Source organism: Aethalodelphis obliquidens, unplaced genomic scaffold (assembly GCF_003676395.1).
Source record: "Aethalodelphis obliquidens isolate GAN/ISIS:26980383/991018 unplaced genomic scaffold, ASM367639v1 scaffold16, whole genome shotgun sequence".
Classification (NCBI taxonomy): Eukaryota; Metazoa; Chordata; class Mammalia; order Artiodactyla; family Delphinidae; genus Aethalodelphis; species Aethalodelphis obliquidens.
Window position 1 is genome coordinate 34,150,109 of NW_020837960.1, and position 18,804 is coordinate 34,168,912.

Genomic DNA, 18,804 nt, shown 5'->3' on the forward strand with positions numbered 1-18,804 from the left:
TTTTGGAATAGGAAAGTAGTGTGCTGTTGTAATAAATACCTAACATGTGAGAGAAGCTTTGAAATTGGGTAATGAATAGAAAGAAAAGGAAGAATTATGCGGTACTTGAATGAAAATAACCAGATTGCTTTGGAAAGATTACTGGCAGAAACATGGATGTTAAAGGTGCTTCTGGTGAGATTTCAGACAGAAATGAGGAGTTCGATACTGAAAACTGGAGGCAAGGCAACCCCTGTTACACAGCGGTAGAGGACTTGGTTGCACCATGTGCTGCTGGGCCACAAGCTGAACCTGGATGTTTAGCTGAGGACGCTGCGAAGCAAAGTGTCAAAGTGCCAGCCAGGTTTCTCCTTGCTGCTTACAATAAAATGTGAGAGGACAGACATAAATTGAAGAATAAATTGTTAAACATAAAGGAAGCGGAATCTGAAGATTTAGAAAATTCTCAGCCTATATGTATTTCAAAAAATGAGAAAGCAAGCTCTGGAGCGAACACCAAGGGCATGGCTGGACAGTGTCTGCTCAAGAGATTATGGGTCGGGCTTCCCCGGTGGCACAGTGGTTGGGAGTCCGCCTGCCGATGCGGGGGATGCGGGTTCGTGCCCCAGTCTGGGAGGATCCCACGTGCCACTGGGCGGCTGGGCCCGTGGGCCATGGCCGCTGAGCCTGCGCGTCCGGAGCCTGTGCTACACAATGGGAGAGGCCGCAGTGGTGGGAGGCCCGCGTACAGCAAAAAAAAAAAAAAAAAAAAGAGATTATGGGAATACGACTTGTGGATCTAATCATTCATCTCAGCAGAAACAATGCCGGCGTGAACTGAAGGGGACAGAGGTGAGAGGAAATGAAGGGGGGCCGGTGGGCTTGTGGGATTCTATAGGCAGGAAGTGAGCTGATAGAGCTATTCAGTTATGAACTTATGTTTCAAGAAAAGGGAAGACTGATCCTGAAGGAGATTCAGGGGCTAGTGTGTCTGCAACTGCTACTCAGGCCCAGAGGGCACAGACCTGAGAGGCAGGGCTGGTTCCTCCTCTGTTCCAGGGATGGGGCCTCCTCCTGGGTTCCAGAGGGTTAGGATAAATCCTCAATTCCAATGGGTGAGGTTGCTGCCATGACTGAAGGGGTAGGACAGAGCATCCAGCCAATGAGAATTATTCTCAAGCCATAAGAATCTAATGGAATTTCCCCTGCTAGGTTTTAGACTTACTGTCTAGTCTCACAGATTCAGAGACAGAGAGGAGTTCTGCCTCAGCTTGAGTTAAACAATTCTTACCTATACCTGATTCAGATAATCAGGGATTTAGTGATTTTATATGAGATTCTGGATTTAGATTTGATGCTAGAATGATTAAGATTTTTTGGAATGTTGGGATGGGGTTATTGCATGTGGGGAGGAAATTTTTGATACAGCAGAAAGTGGACTGCTTATGGGTTGAATTGTGTCCTCCCCCCCAAATATGTTGAAGTTCTAACCCCCCCAGTACCTCAGCATGTGTCCTTATTTGGAGATAGGGTTTTACCTTGATAGGTATTATCAAGTTAAAGTCTTAGGTGGAACCTAATTCAACATGACTGTTGTCTGTATTAAAAAACTGAGACAGACAAGTACACAGAGAGAGTGCCATGTGAAGGAAGCAGAGACTGGGATGACGCAGCAGAAGCCAACGAGTGCTAAAGACTGCCGGCAAACCACCAAATCTAGGGGAGAGACATGGAACAGATCACAGACCTCACCCTCCCAGACCACAGAAGGAACCAACTCTGCCAACACCTTGACCTTAAACTTGCAGACTCCAGAACTGTGAGAAAATAAATTTCTGCTTTTTTAAACTACCTACTATATGGCACTTTTTGCACGAGGGGGGTGGGAGTGGGCATGCCACACAGCTTGTGGGATCTTAGTTCCCTGACCACAGATTGAACCTGGCTCCTGGCAGTGAAAGCGCAGAGTTCTAACCACTGTACTGCCAGGCAATTCCCTGTGGCACTTCGTTATAGCTGCCCTAGAAAGTTACTATACTCAAAAAACGCAAAGTAGGATAAATTCAAAGAGAGACACACTAGATGCATGATAAACAAACTGTCAACAGCCAAAGACAAAGTGAGAGTTGTGAAAGCAGCAAGAGAGAAGTGACTTGTCATATATAAGGGATCATCAATAAGATTATCATCTGACTTCTCATCAGAAATCCTGGAGGTCAGAAGATAATATTAAACTGCTGAAAGAAAAAAAGCATCAACTGAGAATTACAGATCCAGCAAAACTATCCTTCAAAAGACAGGAAGAAATAAGCTATTCACAGATAAACAAGAGGTGAGGAAGTTCACTAACACCAGACCTGTCTTATAAACAATGCTAAAGGGAGTCATTCAGGAGGAAATGAAAGGTGCTAGAGTGTAACTCAGAGCCACATTAAAATGTAAAGATCTGTGGTTAACATAAATACGTGGACAAATATGAAAGCCAATATTATTAACTTTAGTTTGTAATTCCACTTTTATTTTCTACAGGATTTAAAAGATAAATGCATAAAAATAATTATAAATCTACATTATTGAGCACACAATGTACAAAGATTCATTTCTGAGATCAATAATATAAAAGGAGAATGGAGTTATACACGAGTAGGGTTTTGTTCAATTAAAGTTGGTAACAATTTGTATTAACTTCTGTCACTTTAGGATGTTATATGTAATCCCCATGGTAACAATAGATAAATATATAGATACACAAAAGGAAATAAGAAGGGAACCAAAACGTGATGCTACAGTATTTCCACACCCATGTTCATTGCAGCATCATTCACAATAGTCAAGAGGTAGAAGCAAACCAAATGTCCATCAATGGATGAATGAATTAATAAAATGTGGTATATACATACAATGGAATATTAGTCAGCCTTAAAGAAGTTAAGTCCTGTCACATGCTACAACATAGGGCATTATGCTAAGTGAAAAAAGCCAGTGCCAAAAGGACAAATACAGGTATCCCTGCTATCTGAAAGTGGAGTGTTCCTATGAAATCTTTTGTAAGCCAAAATGCAGTAGGGCTTCCCTGGTGGCGCAGTGGTTGAGAGTCCGCCTGCCGATGCAGGGGACACGGGTTCGTGCCCCGGTCCGGGAAGATCCCACATGCCGCGGAGCGGCTGCGCCCGTGAGCCATGGCCGCTGAGCCTGTGCGTCCGGAGCCTGTTGCTCCGCAATGGGAGAGGCCACAACAGTGAGAGGCCCGCGTACCGCCAAAAAAAAAAAAAAAAAAAAAAAAAAAGTAGTAGTAACCAAAAATTCTCTTCAGATTTCTTCAGTTAGTAAAAACAGATGCTAACACAGGTCTTTCAGAAAAGCGAAGCTGGTGTAAAGCGAACTTTCGAAAAGCAGGGTAAAGCTGTACTGTATGATTCCACTTACATAAAGTATCTAAATAGCCAAATTCATAGAAAAAGAAAGTAGAATTGTAGTTGTCAGTGGTTGAGGGTAGAATGAAATACGGAGTTACTATTCAAGGGGCACTGAGTTTCAGTTTTGCAAGATGAACAGATTCTAGAGATCTGTTGTACAACAACATGAATATAGTGAACACTACTGAATATACATCTTAAAGTGGTTAAGAGGGCAAATTTTGTATGTGAAGGACTGACAGATTTTCTTCTAAGAACAGTAACAGGACAGGATGCATGCTTTTGCCACTGCTATTTAATATATTATTTTAAGTTCTAGCCAGAGTAATTAGGCAAAAAAAGATAGAAAAGCCAAACAAATTGACAAAGAGTAGGAAAATGATCTCTTTTTGCAGATGACATGACCTTACAGGTAGAAAACCCTAAGATGCCATAAAAATACTAGTAGGTCTAATAAATGAATTCGGCAAAGAAGTAGGATACAAAATGAACCCACAAAAAAATCAGATGCATTTCTACAAAATAACAATGAACAGTCTGAAAAGGAAATCAAGAAAACAATTCATTTTACAATAGAATAAAAAGAATATACTCAGGAATAAACATAATCGAGGATGCTACAGATGTGTACACTTGTTGTACACTACACAACACTGCTGAAATGAATGAAGACAAAATAAAGATGCAAAGATCTCCCATGTTCATGAACTGAAAGATTTAATATTGTTAAGATGTCAGCACCCAAAGCAATCTACAATTCAAAGCCATCCCTATCAAAATCCCAACGATGTTTCATGTAGAATAGAAAAACGCATCTGAAAAGTCACATGGGATCTCAAGGGACCCCAAACTTCCAAAACAAACTTGAAAAAGAACAAAGTTGGAGAGCTCACACATCCTGATTTCAAAACTTGCTACAAAGCCACAGTAATTAAAACAGTGTGCCACTCAGCATTCAGACAAGGAATAAAAGGTATCCAAATTGGAAGGGAAGAGGTAAAATTGTCACTATATGCAGATGACATGATACTATACATAGAAAACCCTAAGGATGCCACACAAAAACTACAAGATCTGGGACTTCCCTGATGGTCCAGTGGGTAAGACTCCACACTCCCAATGCAGGGGGTCTGGGTTCAATCCCTGGTCGGGAAACTAGATCCCACATGCGTGCTGCAACTAAGAGTCTGCATGCCACAACTAAGAATCTGCATGCTGCAACTGAGACCTGGTACAGCCTAAATAAATAACTAAATATTAAAAAAAAAAAAAAAAGCTCTACTAGATCTAATAAAGGAATTCAGCAAAGTAGCAGGATACAAGATTAACATTCAGAAATCAGTTGCATTTCTTTACACTAACAATAAAATAATATCAGAAAGGGAATGTAAAAAAAAAAAACCTTTTAAAATTGCACCAAAAAAACCCCACCTTGGAATAAACCTGACCAAGGAGCTAAAAGACTTATATGCTGAGAACTATAAAACATTAATAAAGGAAATTACAGAGGAATCAAAGGAATGGAAAGATATCCCACGCTCTCGGATTGGAAGAATTAATACTGTTAAAATGGCAATACTACCCAAAGCAATCTACAGATTTAATGAGATCCCTATCAAATTACCCATGACAGTTTTCAGAGAACTAGAACAATAATCCAAAAACTTACATGGAAACATAAAATACCCAGAACTGCCAAAGCAATCCTGAGGAAAATAACAAAGCAGGAGGCATAATTCTCCCAGATTTCAGACAATACTACAAAGCTACAGGAATCAAAGCAGTGTGGTATTGGTACAAAAACAGACATATGGATCAATGGAACAGAACAGAGAGCCCAGAAATAAACCCACACATCTACGATCAATTAATCTTCAAAAAGGAGGCAACAGGGCTTCCCTGGTGGTGCAGTGGTTGAGAGTCCGCCTGCCGATGCAGGGAACACGGGTTCGTGCCCCGGTCTGGGAGGGTCCCACATGCTGCGGAATGGCTGGGCCCGTGAGCCATGGCCGCTGAGCCTGTGCGTCCGGAGCCTGTGCTCCACAACGGGAGAGGCCACAACAGTGAGAGGCCCGCGTACCGCAAAAAAAAAAAAAAAAAAGGAGGCAAGAATATAAAATGGGAAAAAGTCTCTTTAGCAGTGGTGCTGGGAAAGTCGGACAGCTGAATGTAAATCAGTGAAGTTAGAACACACCCTCACGCCATGCACAAAAAATAAACTCAAATGAGATGGCTTGAAGACTTTTATAAGACATAAAACCATAAAACTCCTAGAAGAGAGCATAGGCAAAACATTCTCTGACATAAACTGTACCAATGTTTTCTTAGGTCAGGCTCCCAAGGCAATAGAAATTAAAACAAAAACAAACAAACAGGACCTGATGAAACTCACAAGCTTTTGCACAGCAAAGAAAACCATAAACAAAACGAAAAGACAACCTACAGTATGGGAGAAAATATTTGCAAATGATACAACCGACAAGGGCTTAATCTCCAAAATATATAAACGGCTCATACAACTCAACAACAACAACAACAAAAAACCCAACTGAAAAATGAGCAGGAGACCTTAATAGACACTTCTCCAAAGAAGACATACAGATGGTCAGTAGGCACATGAAAAGATGCTCCACATGACTGACTATTAGAGAAATGCATATCAAAACTACAATGAGGTACCACCTCACACTGGTCAGAATGGCCACCATTAAAAAAGTCTATAGGGGGATTTCCCTGGTGGTGCAGTGGTTAAGAATCCACCTGTCAATGCAGAGGTCACGGGTTCGAGCCCTGGTCCAGGAAGATCCCACATGCCACGGAGCAACTAAGCCCATGCGCCACAACTACTGAGCCCGTGTGCCACAACTACTGAAGCTCGCGTGCCTAGAGCTCATGCTCTGAAACAAGAGAAGCCACTGCAATGAGAAGGCTGCACACCACAACGAAGAGTAGCCCCCACTCGACACAACTAGAGAATGCCTGCGTGCAGCAACTAAGACCCAACACAGCCATTAAAAAAAAAAAAAGAAAAAGTCTATAGGGACTTCCCTGATGGTCCAGTGATTAAGACTCCGTGCTTCCACTGCAGGGGGCACAGGTTCGATCCCTGGCTGGGGAACTAAGATCCTGCATGCCACGTGGCATGACCAAAAAAGTAAATAAAAGCAAAAAAATTAAAAATATTAAAAGTCTACAAATAACAAACGCTGGAGAGGCTGTGGAGAAAAGGGAACCCTCCTACACTGTTAGTGGGAATGTAAATTGGTGCAGCCACTATGGAGAACAGTATGGAGGTTTTAGAAAACTAAAAATAGAGATATACCATATGATCCAGCAATTCCACTCCTGGGCATATATCCAGAGAAAACTATAATTCAAAAAGATACATGCACCCCTATGTTCACAGCAACACCATTCACAACAGCCATGACATGGAAGCAACCTAAATGTCCATCGAAAGATGAAAGGATAAAGAAGATGTGGTATATATATACAATGGAATACTATTCAGCCATAGAAAAGAACAAAATAATGCCATTTGCAGCAACATGGATGCAACAAGAGATTATCATACTAAGTGAAGTAATTCAGAAAGAGAAAGACAAATACCATATGATATCACTTACATGTAGAATCTAAAATATGGCAAAAATGAACCTATCTATAAAACAGAAATAGACTCACAGACATAGAAAACACTTGTGGTTGCCAAGGGGGAGGGTGAGAGGCAGAGGGATGGACTGTGAGTCTGGGGTTGGTAGATGCAAACTATTACATTTACAGTGGATAAACAACAAGGTCCTACTGTACAGCACAGGGAACAATATTCAATCTCCTGGGATAAACCATAATGGAAAAGAATATTAAAAAAGAATGTAGGGCTTCCCTGGTGGCGCAGTGGCTAAGAGTCCACCTGCCGATGCAGGGGACACGGGTTTGTGCCCTGGTCCGGGAAGATCCCACATGCCGCGGAGCGGCTGCGCCCGTGAGCCATGGCCGCTGAGCCTGCGCGTCCAGAGCCTGTGCTCCGCAACGCGAGAGGCCACAGTGGTGACACCTGCATATCGCAAAAAAAAAAAAAAAAAAGATGTATATATGTATATAACTGAGTCACTCTGCAGTGCAGCAGAGATTGGCACACTGTAAATCAACTATACTTCAATTAAAAAAAAAAACCAACCAAAAAAACCAGTGTGCTACTGCCATAAGGACAGATGGATGGACCAATGGAATAGAAAAGAGAGCCCAGAAATAAACATTCACATATATGGTCAACTGAGTTTTGACAAGAGTGCCCAGACCATACAATGGAGAAAAGACCATCTTTTCAACAAACAGTGCTGGGTAAACTGGATATCCAAATGGGAAAGAATGAACCTTTCCCTTACACCATATATAAAAATTAGCTCAAAATAACTCAAAGACCTAAATGTAAGAGCTAAAACTATAAAACTCACAGAAGAAAACACAGGGGGGAAAAGCTTCACGATGTTAGATTGGCAATGATTTCTTGGATATGACATCAAAATACCGGCAACAAAAGAAAAAGTAGATAAACTGGACTTTATCAATTAAAAACTTTTTGAAAGAATGCTATCAAGAGAGTGATAAGGTAAGCCACAGAATAAGAGATAACATCTGAAAATGATATATCTGATAAAGGATTAATATCCATAATGTATAAAGATCTCCTATAACCCAACAACAGCAAAATAAATAATCCAATTCAAAAATGGGCAATGGACTGGAATTAACTCATTCTAAGGGCCATACTGCTTTGTGTGACACATAAAGCATGGACACAAAGAGATCAATGAAGATAAACTTTAATGCTGGTAGCTATCTAAAACAGACCCATCAGTCATATACCCAAAATTTTCTATGAATGCCTTTAACCTGAATCTATTTTGGTATTGTAATTCAGAAAATTACCTAGGAATAAGAAGTAAATTCTCATACATTATCAGAAGCAGGTGTTATCATTTTATTTTGATTTGCCAGCTCTATGTGCTCTCCTGGTTTCTAGATTTCAGAAGGTAGCAAGAAACATTTACACATTAGGGATCCTTCATTTTCCTTCCCCTCCATACTTCACTAACTTGCCTGATAAATTTAGATTTCCTTCAATTTACTATGAATCATGTGAATTTCTTGTTTAAAAACAAGAAACTACTAAGCTACTAAGAAACTTAAATTTGCAGAAGGTTGATAGTGGTTTGCTCTCAATTCATACTGGGCACTCACTTCCATTATAAATTTCTACTTAAAATTTGAAAAAATACTTTGTCTCAAAGGACCACTATATACTTACCAACTGAAGATAGAAATCAGTAGGACTATTTATATGACAAACCATAACTGAAACATCTGTCATTTCCTTAGGCAAAACAGGTGGATGATAGTGTAAACTCGTATTTTTTTCAGAGTGACTTCTTGATAACCGAGACCTAAACCTAATTAAAAGCATAAGCAAGAGCCATTAAGTCTCTCTTCTCTCAGTGGATTAATTGATCTGAAGAAAGGACTTACACACATACTGATTTATCTACCAAGAGTATTTTTCCAATTTCTCTCTTCTAACTTACAACATTTCTTAGTATTGTCTCCAATTATCAAACCAGGATAAATAAGAGGTCAAGTCTCAAAACTCAATAATTAACCTTCAAGTTTGTGCTGGAACATTTGTGAGTTGGGCCTGTATGTTCTACTCAAAGTTTCTACTCTTTTGGTTGACAATACCCAGCATCTATGGTAGCAATCAGAAAGGCCAGCTGAGGGGTTTCTGTGACCCCTTTCAGCTCCAATACTCTACTTAAGTTTTATTTTTCCAGAATGGAATCTACTTGGGTCACTTCCAGAGTCGTGTACTTGCTCAGGACAGAAAGTAGTATCTTCCATTATCTCTGTGGTTACTTAGTCATCTTACTTTGCTCATCGGACATGAGAAAGGAAAGAAATTTAAGTATCTACTCTAGATTCATACATTAAATATAGAGTGGTGATCATGATCTTATTCCAAAGGTTAGAAAATGTAAGAACTCTTAAACTATAATTCTTAAAACCCTAGTGGAGCTACTTGTAAAAGTTAGCAAGAGTCTAAAAAAATGTTCCTATCTACCAATAGTTTCTATTTTGAGCTACCTTAATTTTTCTATTTCCTTAAATCAAATGACCTGAATGCAATTTTCACAGACAACCATACTTAGAAAACTCTGACAGCAATATTTTTAACCTCTTCGAGTATGTTAGGATGTCCCTGGTGGTCTAGTGGTTAGGATTTGGTGCGCCCTCTTAGTGTATGTTACAGTTCACTTTAGAGCCCATCTTTTTTTTTTGGCGGTACGCGGGCCTCTCACTGTTGTGGCCTCTCCCGTTACGGAGCACAGGCTCCGGACGCGCCTGCTCAGCGGCCATGGCTCACGGGCCCAGCCGCTCCGCTGCACGCGGGATCCTCCTGGACCGGGCCATGAACCCGCGTCCCCCGCGTCGGCAGGCGGACTCCCAACCACTGCGCCACCAGGGAGGCCCCAGAGCCCATATTTTTTAAAGGTAAAATCTGCTGTTCCAATTTATAGCTATAACCTTGAAAATATTTACATTTTAATAAGTTACCTACCTTGCTAGTTCCATAAAAACTAATGCATCTCTAAGAGACACAGGCATATCACTGCTTATTTTATTTGTTGGTGGCTTCTGCAGATCTACAATTAGCACACCATCTTCTTCTTTAAAAACTTTCATTAAAACAGCCTTCTTATTTACCATTTTCAAAAATTCTATTCTAGCTTCTTCTCCCCAGCCTTCAGTCTGTGGAAAAAGTAAAATTCCAACGTATTCAGCAACTGTGATTAGCCCTCACGGCACAACGCCGTAGATTTAGCTTTCTAACAGCCGAAGTCTGCAAATTCGAACCAAGGCGCTTAACCAACCATACATATTCAGAAGCGGCCGGGCCCACAAACCCAGAGACAGTCTTTATGTACGCACAACGTACGGATCACACTTAGATTTTATAAACATGGTCTCAAGGTGACCATAAGCTGTTGTACTTCAGGACTTAGTTTTACTTCTGAATATTAATATCAAGATAATAAATAAAAGTTTAAAAACAAAACAAGTATTATGTACGAATTTTCCACTTAAACGATGAAATCCAGAAGGTAATTTTGAAAGCATGATGGAAGCCATGTAATACATTAAAGATATTTACAATCATTACCAGGTAACTTAGTTTCCATTACTAGCAATATGTGAGGTAAATGCTACTTAAACAATAAGGAAAAATACTCACCCATTGAAAAAAAAATTTCTCACTGAACTTTGAAACTTTAATTACTCATACCTAAAGTAAATTTCACAGGCCAAAACTACACATTCCTTAAAAATAAAACATCTTCTAAAGATTTTGTAAGTATAAAAGTAAAGCCCATTCAGAATAAAAAGGCAAAAAAAAAAAAAAAGATAAAATTAAAGCCAAAATAATTTTCCCATTTTGAGGAAAATACCAGGGCTAATATGTTTATGTGTTTCCTTTTACTTTTTTATTCATTTGTTCATTCTTTCAAATATTTGCTGAACGCCTACTACGTGCTCAGTGATTTGCTAAGTGTTGGAATACAAAGATGAGCAAAGGTGCAGACTCCTGCTTTCACAGACTTTATAATAATATAACTGCTTAACAAGTATTTTTACACACAATTTCTGTCTCATAGGAGTTTTAAATCTTTCTGGGAAATAAATATTCATTAATAATATAAACAGAATGCAATATAGGCTATAAGCAGTGAGCAAAGGGCCATGGAAATAGTGAAGAAATGAATGGAAACACATACCACATAACATTTAAAATTTATTTTTCTCTCCATATTTATTTGACTCCAAAATTTTATGGTTTACTTGGCTATTTCACCTATCATTATGTTCATATATGCATATTCAACTCAATTTCCCGTTAAGAACGATTCTAATTGTAGAAACTGAAGTTCATTTCCTTTTTTATTGGCACCAATAGTTTATTATACAAAATGTATTTAACAAGAGAACTGAACCTACATTCAGTAATCTGATCAGCAATGCATAGCTAAAACTGGACTATTTGGCCCCTGAATAAGAAATAATTTAAGTCTCACTTACTGAATTCTGTGGAACAATGTCTTTCAATGAGCATGGCTGTGCTAATGGCTGGATGTCTTTCAGCAGCCCTTCAATATATGGCTCAGACTTCCTCAGAGCCAGACACAAGTCATTTAGTGTGACATGCTGCTTAGCAATGTGTTCTGATCTCACATAAGTATCACCAACTCTGGGAAGAATTCAAGCAATATTTACTGAAGATAATGCTTCAAGCCCAAACTTGCCTTACCCCACAAAAGGTATGCATTTCTAAGGATACTCTCTTTAAGTTAAATCTTCTAGGAAGTTATACTCTTTTAAAAATTTATTTATTCATTTATTTTTACATCTTTATCGGATTATAATTGCTTTACAATGATGTGTTAGTTGCTGCTGTATAACAAAGTAAATCAGCTATACATATACATACATCCCCATATCTCCTCCCTCTTGTGTCTCCCTCCCACCCTCCCTATCCCTCCCCTCTAGGTGGTCACAAAGCACCTAGCTGATCTCCCTGTGCTATGCAGCTGCTTCCCACTAGCTATCTATTTTACACATGGTAGTGTATATATGTCGATGCTACTCTCTCACTTCGTCCCAGCTTACCCTTCCCCCACTGTGTCCTCATGTCCATTCTCTACATCTACATCTCTATTCCTGCCCTGACACTAGGTTCATCAGTACCATTTTTCTAGATTCTATATAAATGTGTTAATATACGGTATTTTTCTCTTAGAAAGTTATATTCTGATTCATACTATCTCACTATATAGATTTAATCTAGCTTTTATAAACACAGACACTGTTTCTACCTATAGAAATAAATCTCAACTGCCTTCATCTGGATTGTCTTTCATATACCTATTTGGTTTAAATTTAAAAGGCATAATGACACCCCCAAACAAAAATCTATTTATAAAGCTATGACCATTTAATAAAGTGACCATGCAAGAGTTAATACTGGTCCTTACTAGAAGAACATTTTCAGTTTGTTTTATTTTCCTAGAAGACTGAGGGAAACAGTTTTGAACACGTAGAGTTAGACACTATGCCACTTTAACATACAATAATGGAATTATGGAAATATGATTAAAAATTTTACTCAATCATCTGGCAACTAACCGTAACATTTTATTTAAAAGAACCATTTTTGGGGCCTCCCTGGTGGTGCAGTGGTTGAGAGTCCGCCTGCCGATGCAGGGGACACGGGTTCGTGCCCCGGTCCGGGAAGATCCCACATGCCGCGGAGCGGCTGGGTCCGTGAGCCATGGCCGCTGAGCCTGCGCATCCAAAGCCTGTGCTCCACAACAGGAGAGCCCACAACAGTGAGAGGCCCGCGTACCGCAAAAAAAAAAAAAAAAAAAAAAAAAAACCCCACCATTTTTGTGCTTCATTTCCTGCTTTGAGGCTATATAGAAGAGCATTTAAGTCTGAAACATCAAAAGTTCTTTTTCCAAGCTCCCCATCTAGTAACACTGATAGCTAATACTTTACTAATTTAGTAATTAGTAAGACAAATTACAGAGCAAAATAAAAGGTATATGCCTTGGAAGTGAAGAAGGATAACTTATTCCTCTCTACCTCTTCCTACTTTTCTTTCTTCTTTAGTATCTCCCCTCCTCCCCCATCACAAGTGTTTCTAAGCAGACCAGGAACACATAGTAATTATAAAATAACATACCCTGCAACAATTAGGACTTCAGAATTTCCAAAATCTACCATGAATATTTGTATTAGTGCAACTTTGTGGACTGAGAATTTGGTTGGAATACAAGGTTTTCTAATACTTTCACTTCCTATTGGAATTAATTCAGTAATAGTTCCTCGACACCACATTCCATTTTCAATACTGTTGACAAATATTCTTGCACCTAAATAATGGAGACAAATCATTATCAATGTTTATGAAGAAGAATATCTAATTAGCTCTAATTTACAAACATGTACATTAGTTCCACCACTAAGAAGTCTTAATTCATTTATTAACTGATGATACAGTACTGTGTCAAGTGCTATGAGAGGGATTAAAAGGTAGTGTATTTTGGCAGTCTGTTATACAGAAACTTATGTCCTAGACGGGGAGGTAAAAACAAAGAAAACAAAGCCAGCAGTCCTTTACTGAGGACCTGTGTTTTATAAACTATAACAAAGATGAGTAAGACCGTCCTGCTATCAAGAAGCTCAAGAAAGGAAAGGAGACAGGCAAGTGACTATAATACACTGTACTTATAACAATAAAGACCTATCCTTGTGCATGTACACACATGCAAGTACAGATATATATATACCGAAATCTATAAAATATTTTAGTAGCATAAAGGAAGCAGCAATGACATTCTCTTGGTAAAAGGGGAGTGAAAGTAAAGAAATCAAGAAAGGGAGAGTGTGAAAGGCCAAAATTAAGAAATTGATACACAGTGGAGTTCAGAGAAGGGGAAGATGAACCAAGGACCAAGCAGCAGAGGAAGACCTTATGGTCTTTCCTTATGGAGGGATCAGATGAATTACAAATTAATAACCAGAAAAAAATATCGTTAGAAAGAATTTTTATTTTTACTATAGGCTCAGCAACGTTCTCAGTATTTTATGTTTGAATTCACCTCCTCCCCACAACAACCCCATGGAGATGATGCTTCCATCCCATAGGTGAGGAAACTAGGCAAAAAGAGGCTGAAAACCCAGCCGAAGCGACATGGCTACTTAGAAGAGGTAGGAAGAGAACCCAGGTAGTCTTAGAGCCCAACCTCTTAAAAACTCATCTAGCATCAGAGATATACTTGTTAAGACTTGATCACTGATTATATACAGAGAGATGCTGCATAATCCCCTCTATACATGCTAATAAAAACAGGATAGTTGAGAGGCACATCAGGGCAACCTTTTAAGTTCTACCAAAACATCTGTTTTGGCCTTGAGATTGTCATAAACCCTTCTCTTATGCTGATATACCATATAACCAATATTCTTAGTTTTAAACTATACGCTATTAAACTATTCTTTCTTGCAACAGATGAGATAAAAGTCTATTGAAGTAATCTGTTGTTCTTTATAATGAAGAACACAGGTAGGAAAAGGGAACAAGAGGAAACTCTGCTAAAGCGTTATATTACATTTCTTCCCTTACCATTAATTTCTTGAAAGATAAATAAGTGCTTCCCTGGTGGCACAGTGGTTAAGAATCCAGGGTAATGCAGGGGAGACGGGTTCGAACCCTGGTCTGGGAAGATCCCACATGCCACGGAGCAACTAAGCCCGTGTGCCACAACTGCTGAGCCTGTGAGCCACAACTACTGAAGCCCGTGCGCCTAGAGCCCGTGCTCTGCAACAAGAGAAGCCACCACAATGAGAAGCCTGTGCACCGCAACGAAGAGTAGCTCTTGCTCGCCACAACTAGAGAAAGCCCACATGCAGCAACAAAGATCCAACGCAGCCAAAAATAAAAAAATTGAAAGAAAAACGATAAATGAGTATTTAAATCATATATATCTACCTTGAAATAATAATTATCCTTGACAACTTAAAGGATGACTTTTTGGCTTTCATAGAACATTTTCTAAATCTAAACTGAGCTCTTTTGTGCATGTATTAAATTTAGAGAATTATTTGCAACCGTAAAATTAAGTTTAACACTACACTCTTCCCTCCTTAGATATTCAGAATTTAAACACGATTTTTAAAATTAATTTATTCTATTTATTTATTTTTGGCTGTGCTGGGTCTTCATGGCTGCACACGGGCTTTTCTCTAGTTGCTGCGAGCGGGGGCTACTCTTCGTTGAGGTGCACGGGCTTCTCATTGTGGTGGCATCTCTTGTTGCAGAGCAGGGCTCTAGGTGCGCGGGCTGCAGTATTTGTGGCATGCAGGCTCAGTAGTTGTGGCACACAGGCTGTTGCTCCGTGGCACGTGGGATCTTCCCAGACCAGGGATCGAACCCATGTCCCCTGCATTGGCAGGTGGATTTTTAACCACTGCGCCACCAGGGAAGTCCCGTGGTGGCTTCTCTTGTTGCAGAGCACGGGCTCGAGGCACACAGGCTTCAGCAGTTGTGGCTCGCAGGCTCTAGAGCACACAGGCTTCAGCACTTGTGGCTCACAGGCTCTAGAGCACAGGCTCAGTAGTTGTGACACACAGGCTTAGCTGCCCTGTGACATGTGGGATCTTCCTGGACCAAGGCTCGAACCCGTGTCCCCTGCACTGGCAGGAGGATTCTTAACTACTGTGCCACCAGAGAAGGCCCTAAACACTGTTTTTTAACTTTAAAAATTATTATTCATTTTTATCAGAAGTATGTGATGATTCTAGTCTTCTGATATTCTGATAAGCTACAAAGATGAGCTGAGAGTTAGTTAACACTTTTAAAGAACTACTATGGGGATTTCCCCAGTGGTCCAGTGGTAAAGAATCCCCCTTCCAATGCAAGGGATGTGGGTTCAATCCCTGGTCGGGGAACTAGGATAACACATGCCGCAGGGCAACTAAGCCCACGTGCCTCAAACTAGAGAGCCCGAGTGCCACAAACAACGGAGCCCACATGCCCTGGAACCCACGCGTCACAACTAGAGAGAGAAAACCCACATGCTACAACTACAGAGAAGCCCATGCACTGCAACTAGAGAAGCCCACGCACTGCAACGAAAGGTCCCACGTGCCGCAAGCAAGACCCGATGCAGCCAAAAAATTAAAAAATTAAAAAACCCCCCATACTATATAAAGCTGAACAGACAATATAGTACTTTTTGGTATTAGTTATATGTAGGCATTGATATTAATAGAAGGAGAAAAATGCGCTATTAATAAATCAAACAAATCATAGCTGCTTCTGATTACAGAGTATAATCAAATTTAATCAAGTGTTACAAGGAAAACGTTTGTAATGAAAGCCTAAATTACACACAGCCTTAGAATTAAGATGGACTGATTAAATTTACCAACTACCCTCTGTGTGACCCTAGGAAATGGATGCCACTGCCCTGCATCTATCTCACTCGGGCGTTCAACGACATCTTCAACATTCACATGTAGACAGCAAGGGATGGTAGTTGTACTACAAGGAACACTCAGAGGAATACTTTTCTCTGGAGATGAGGGGACAAATTATATAACCCATCATGGGTTTTGTAATTTTAAAAATATCTCACCTTACTCCATAATGGAGTTTTTGTGTATATCTCACTCAACAGTCAATTTTATGTCCAGTGACAGATGAATGGATAAAGAAGATGTGGTACATATATACAATGGAATACTACTCAGCCATAAAAAAGATCAAAATAATGCCATCTGCAACAACATGGATGGACTAGAGATTATCATACTAAGTGAAGTCAAAAAGAGAAAGACAAATACCATATTTGGTATTTGATGAAGTGGGAGTTTGTGGTTGGTAGATGCAAACTATTATAAATAGAATGGATAAACAACAAGGTCTTACTGGATAGCACAGGGAACTATATTCAATATTCAGTGATAAACCATAATGGAAAAGAACATAAAAAAAAGCAAGCTCCAAATTAGTATGACTCCAGTTAAACTTGGCAAATGATACTAAAAATATTTAAAAATCATTTTTAAATGACATTAAAAATACTGGAGTTATGTATACTGTATACTGTAATAATATTACTACTAGGTAACTCTGAGCAGAAAAAAAAAAACAGTTGATTTTAATACTTAGCTAAGTTACCTAAATAAAATTGAACTTATGTTAAATAATTCCAAAACCTTTATGCTTGCACAAATCTGTATTACAAGAAGTCTATATGGGTTGGCCAATATTATAATATTTAAATAAGCTTCATATTTTAACTTAGAGTAATATTTCATTACCTAGCTCCAAAATGTCTGAAGGATCAAGGTATACACTCTTACTGCAAAACTCATTCACCTTCTTTTCCAATACTGTTGCATCTTTTATTTGTGAATACTTCCGAATGTAGAAGTGGCAAGGATGTATTACATGGCTTACAAAAACTAGCTCTGGAGAACCTGGATGAGAATATTTAAACCACATTAATAAGCCAAAAGTCAGGAAAGAATTCACAGAAACTGAATGCAGTATCCTTTGAAAGAATGTGTCTTGTAGCACTGCAAACTCTAGAATACCTGGGCCCACAAAAGGTAACCCAAACCCCAAACAGTAACTAGACTGATAAAACAAACACATCCCACTTCCACAATGATTTCTTTAGCAACCTGAACTGCAAACCTTTTATTTTATTTGCAAAATATGTTAAATAAGTGGAACTGAAGTTCAAGTAGTTAGTTGGGTTCTAAAGTCAGGGTATATGCTGTAACTCTACTGTATTACAACAAAATTTCAGAATTTATTTATAAACATAATTGGAACTCAGAACCCCATTGATAATGATGTTTCTAATATAGAAACAAAATCCTGTTTAAACTATACTAAACTGAAAGAACTAATAATTAGCTCATAGCCACTTTGAATCTTAAATCAGGCTGGAGAAGTATGAAAAAAATCTGGGAAAGACAATATACTGAGCAGCATTTAGGGGGAGATATGTGTGTTTTGGTGGAAGTAAGGGTGGGGCAGAATAAAGAACAGTGAGAAACTTTTTGTATACAGCAGTAATTAAGCCACGTGTTTCTAGTGATATGAAAAGATCTCCAGAATATAATGTTAAGGAAGGAATTAAGGGGCTTCCCTGGCCGTCCAGTGGTTAAGACTCCACACTTCCACTGCAGGGGGCACAGGTTCGATCCCAGATTGGGGAATTAAGATCCCGCATGCCATGTGATGTGGCCAAAAAAAAGACAAAAACAGAACAAAAACAAAAACAAGGAAAAAAGAAAGGAATTAAAAAAACACTGCAGTGTATATGGTATGCTATGTTTTGTGTACAAAAACAACCAAAAATGAGAATTAGAAAAATAATATATGTGTATTTATTCAAATATGAATAAAGAAACTGGAAGGGAGGAAGAGACAAATGGAATGGGAATAGGTTAGGGGAAAAGGTTCACAGGGTATTTTAATACATATATATTTAATTTTTGAACAATGTAGGTGTCCTAGTATATCTAGTAAAAATGTTTAAAGAACAAAGACTAGGAGGAACTGAAGTATAGATAGATGATAAAAACTGAATAAATAGATCATTTTACCTATCCAATACAGATCACACAGAATAATACCCATACTGAGGATGAGGTAAAGAGATAAGTATGTGTAGCTGGGGAGACAGCTGAGAGAAGTGTTATAAATTTCAGAAATATTTTTGCCAGTAACAGCCAGAACTTATAACAGTAAAAAGGAAGAAGTTTTAGGAATTCC

General features: G+C 39.0%; 1 protein-coding gene across 1 annotated transcript in view; it reads right to left on the reverse strand.

The window, feature by feature from the left end:
- Window positions 1-18,804, reverse strand: part of RNF17 (ring finger protein 17) — a 106,840-nt gene that overhangs the window by 60,747 nt on the left and 27,289 nt on the right. Inside the window, exons 11-15 of the mRNA XM_027116771.1 lie at window positions 17,337-17,495; window positions 13,192-13,381; window positions 11,529-11,697; window positions 10,012-10,202; window positions 8,707-8,848 (exon numbers count right to left, since the gene is read on the reverse strand). Coding sequence (XP_026972572.1) covers window positions 8,707-8,848; window positions 10,012-10,202; window positions 11,529-11,697; window positions 13,192-13,381; window positions 17,337-17,495 — 851 coding nt within the window. The remainder of the gene's footprint in view (window positions 1-8,706; window positions 8,849-10,011; window positions 10,203-11,528; window positions 11,698-13,191; window positions 13,382-17,336; window positions 17,496-18,804) is intronic.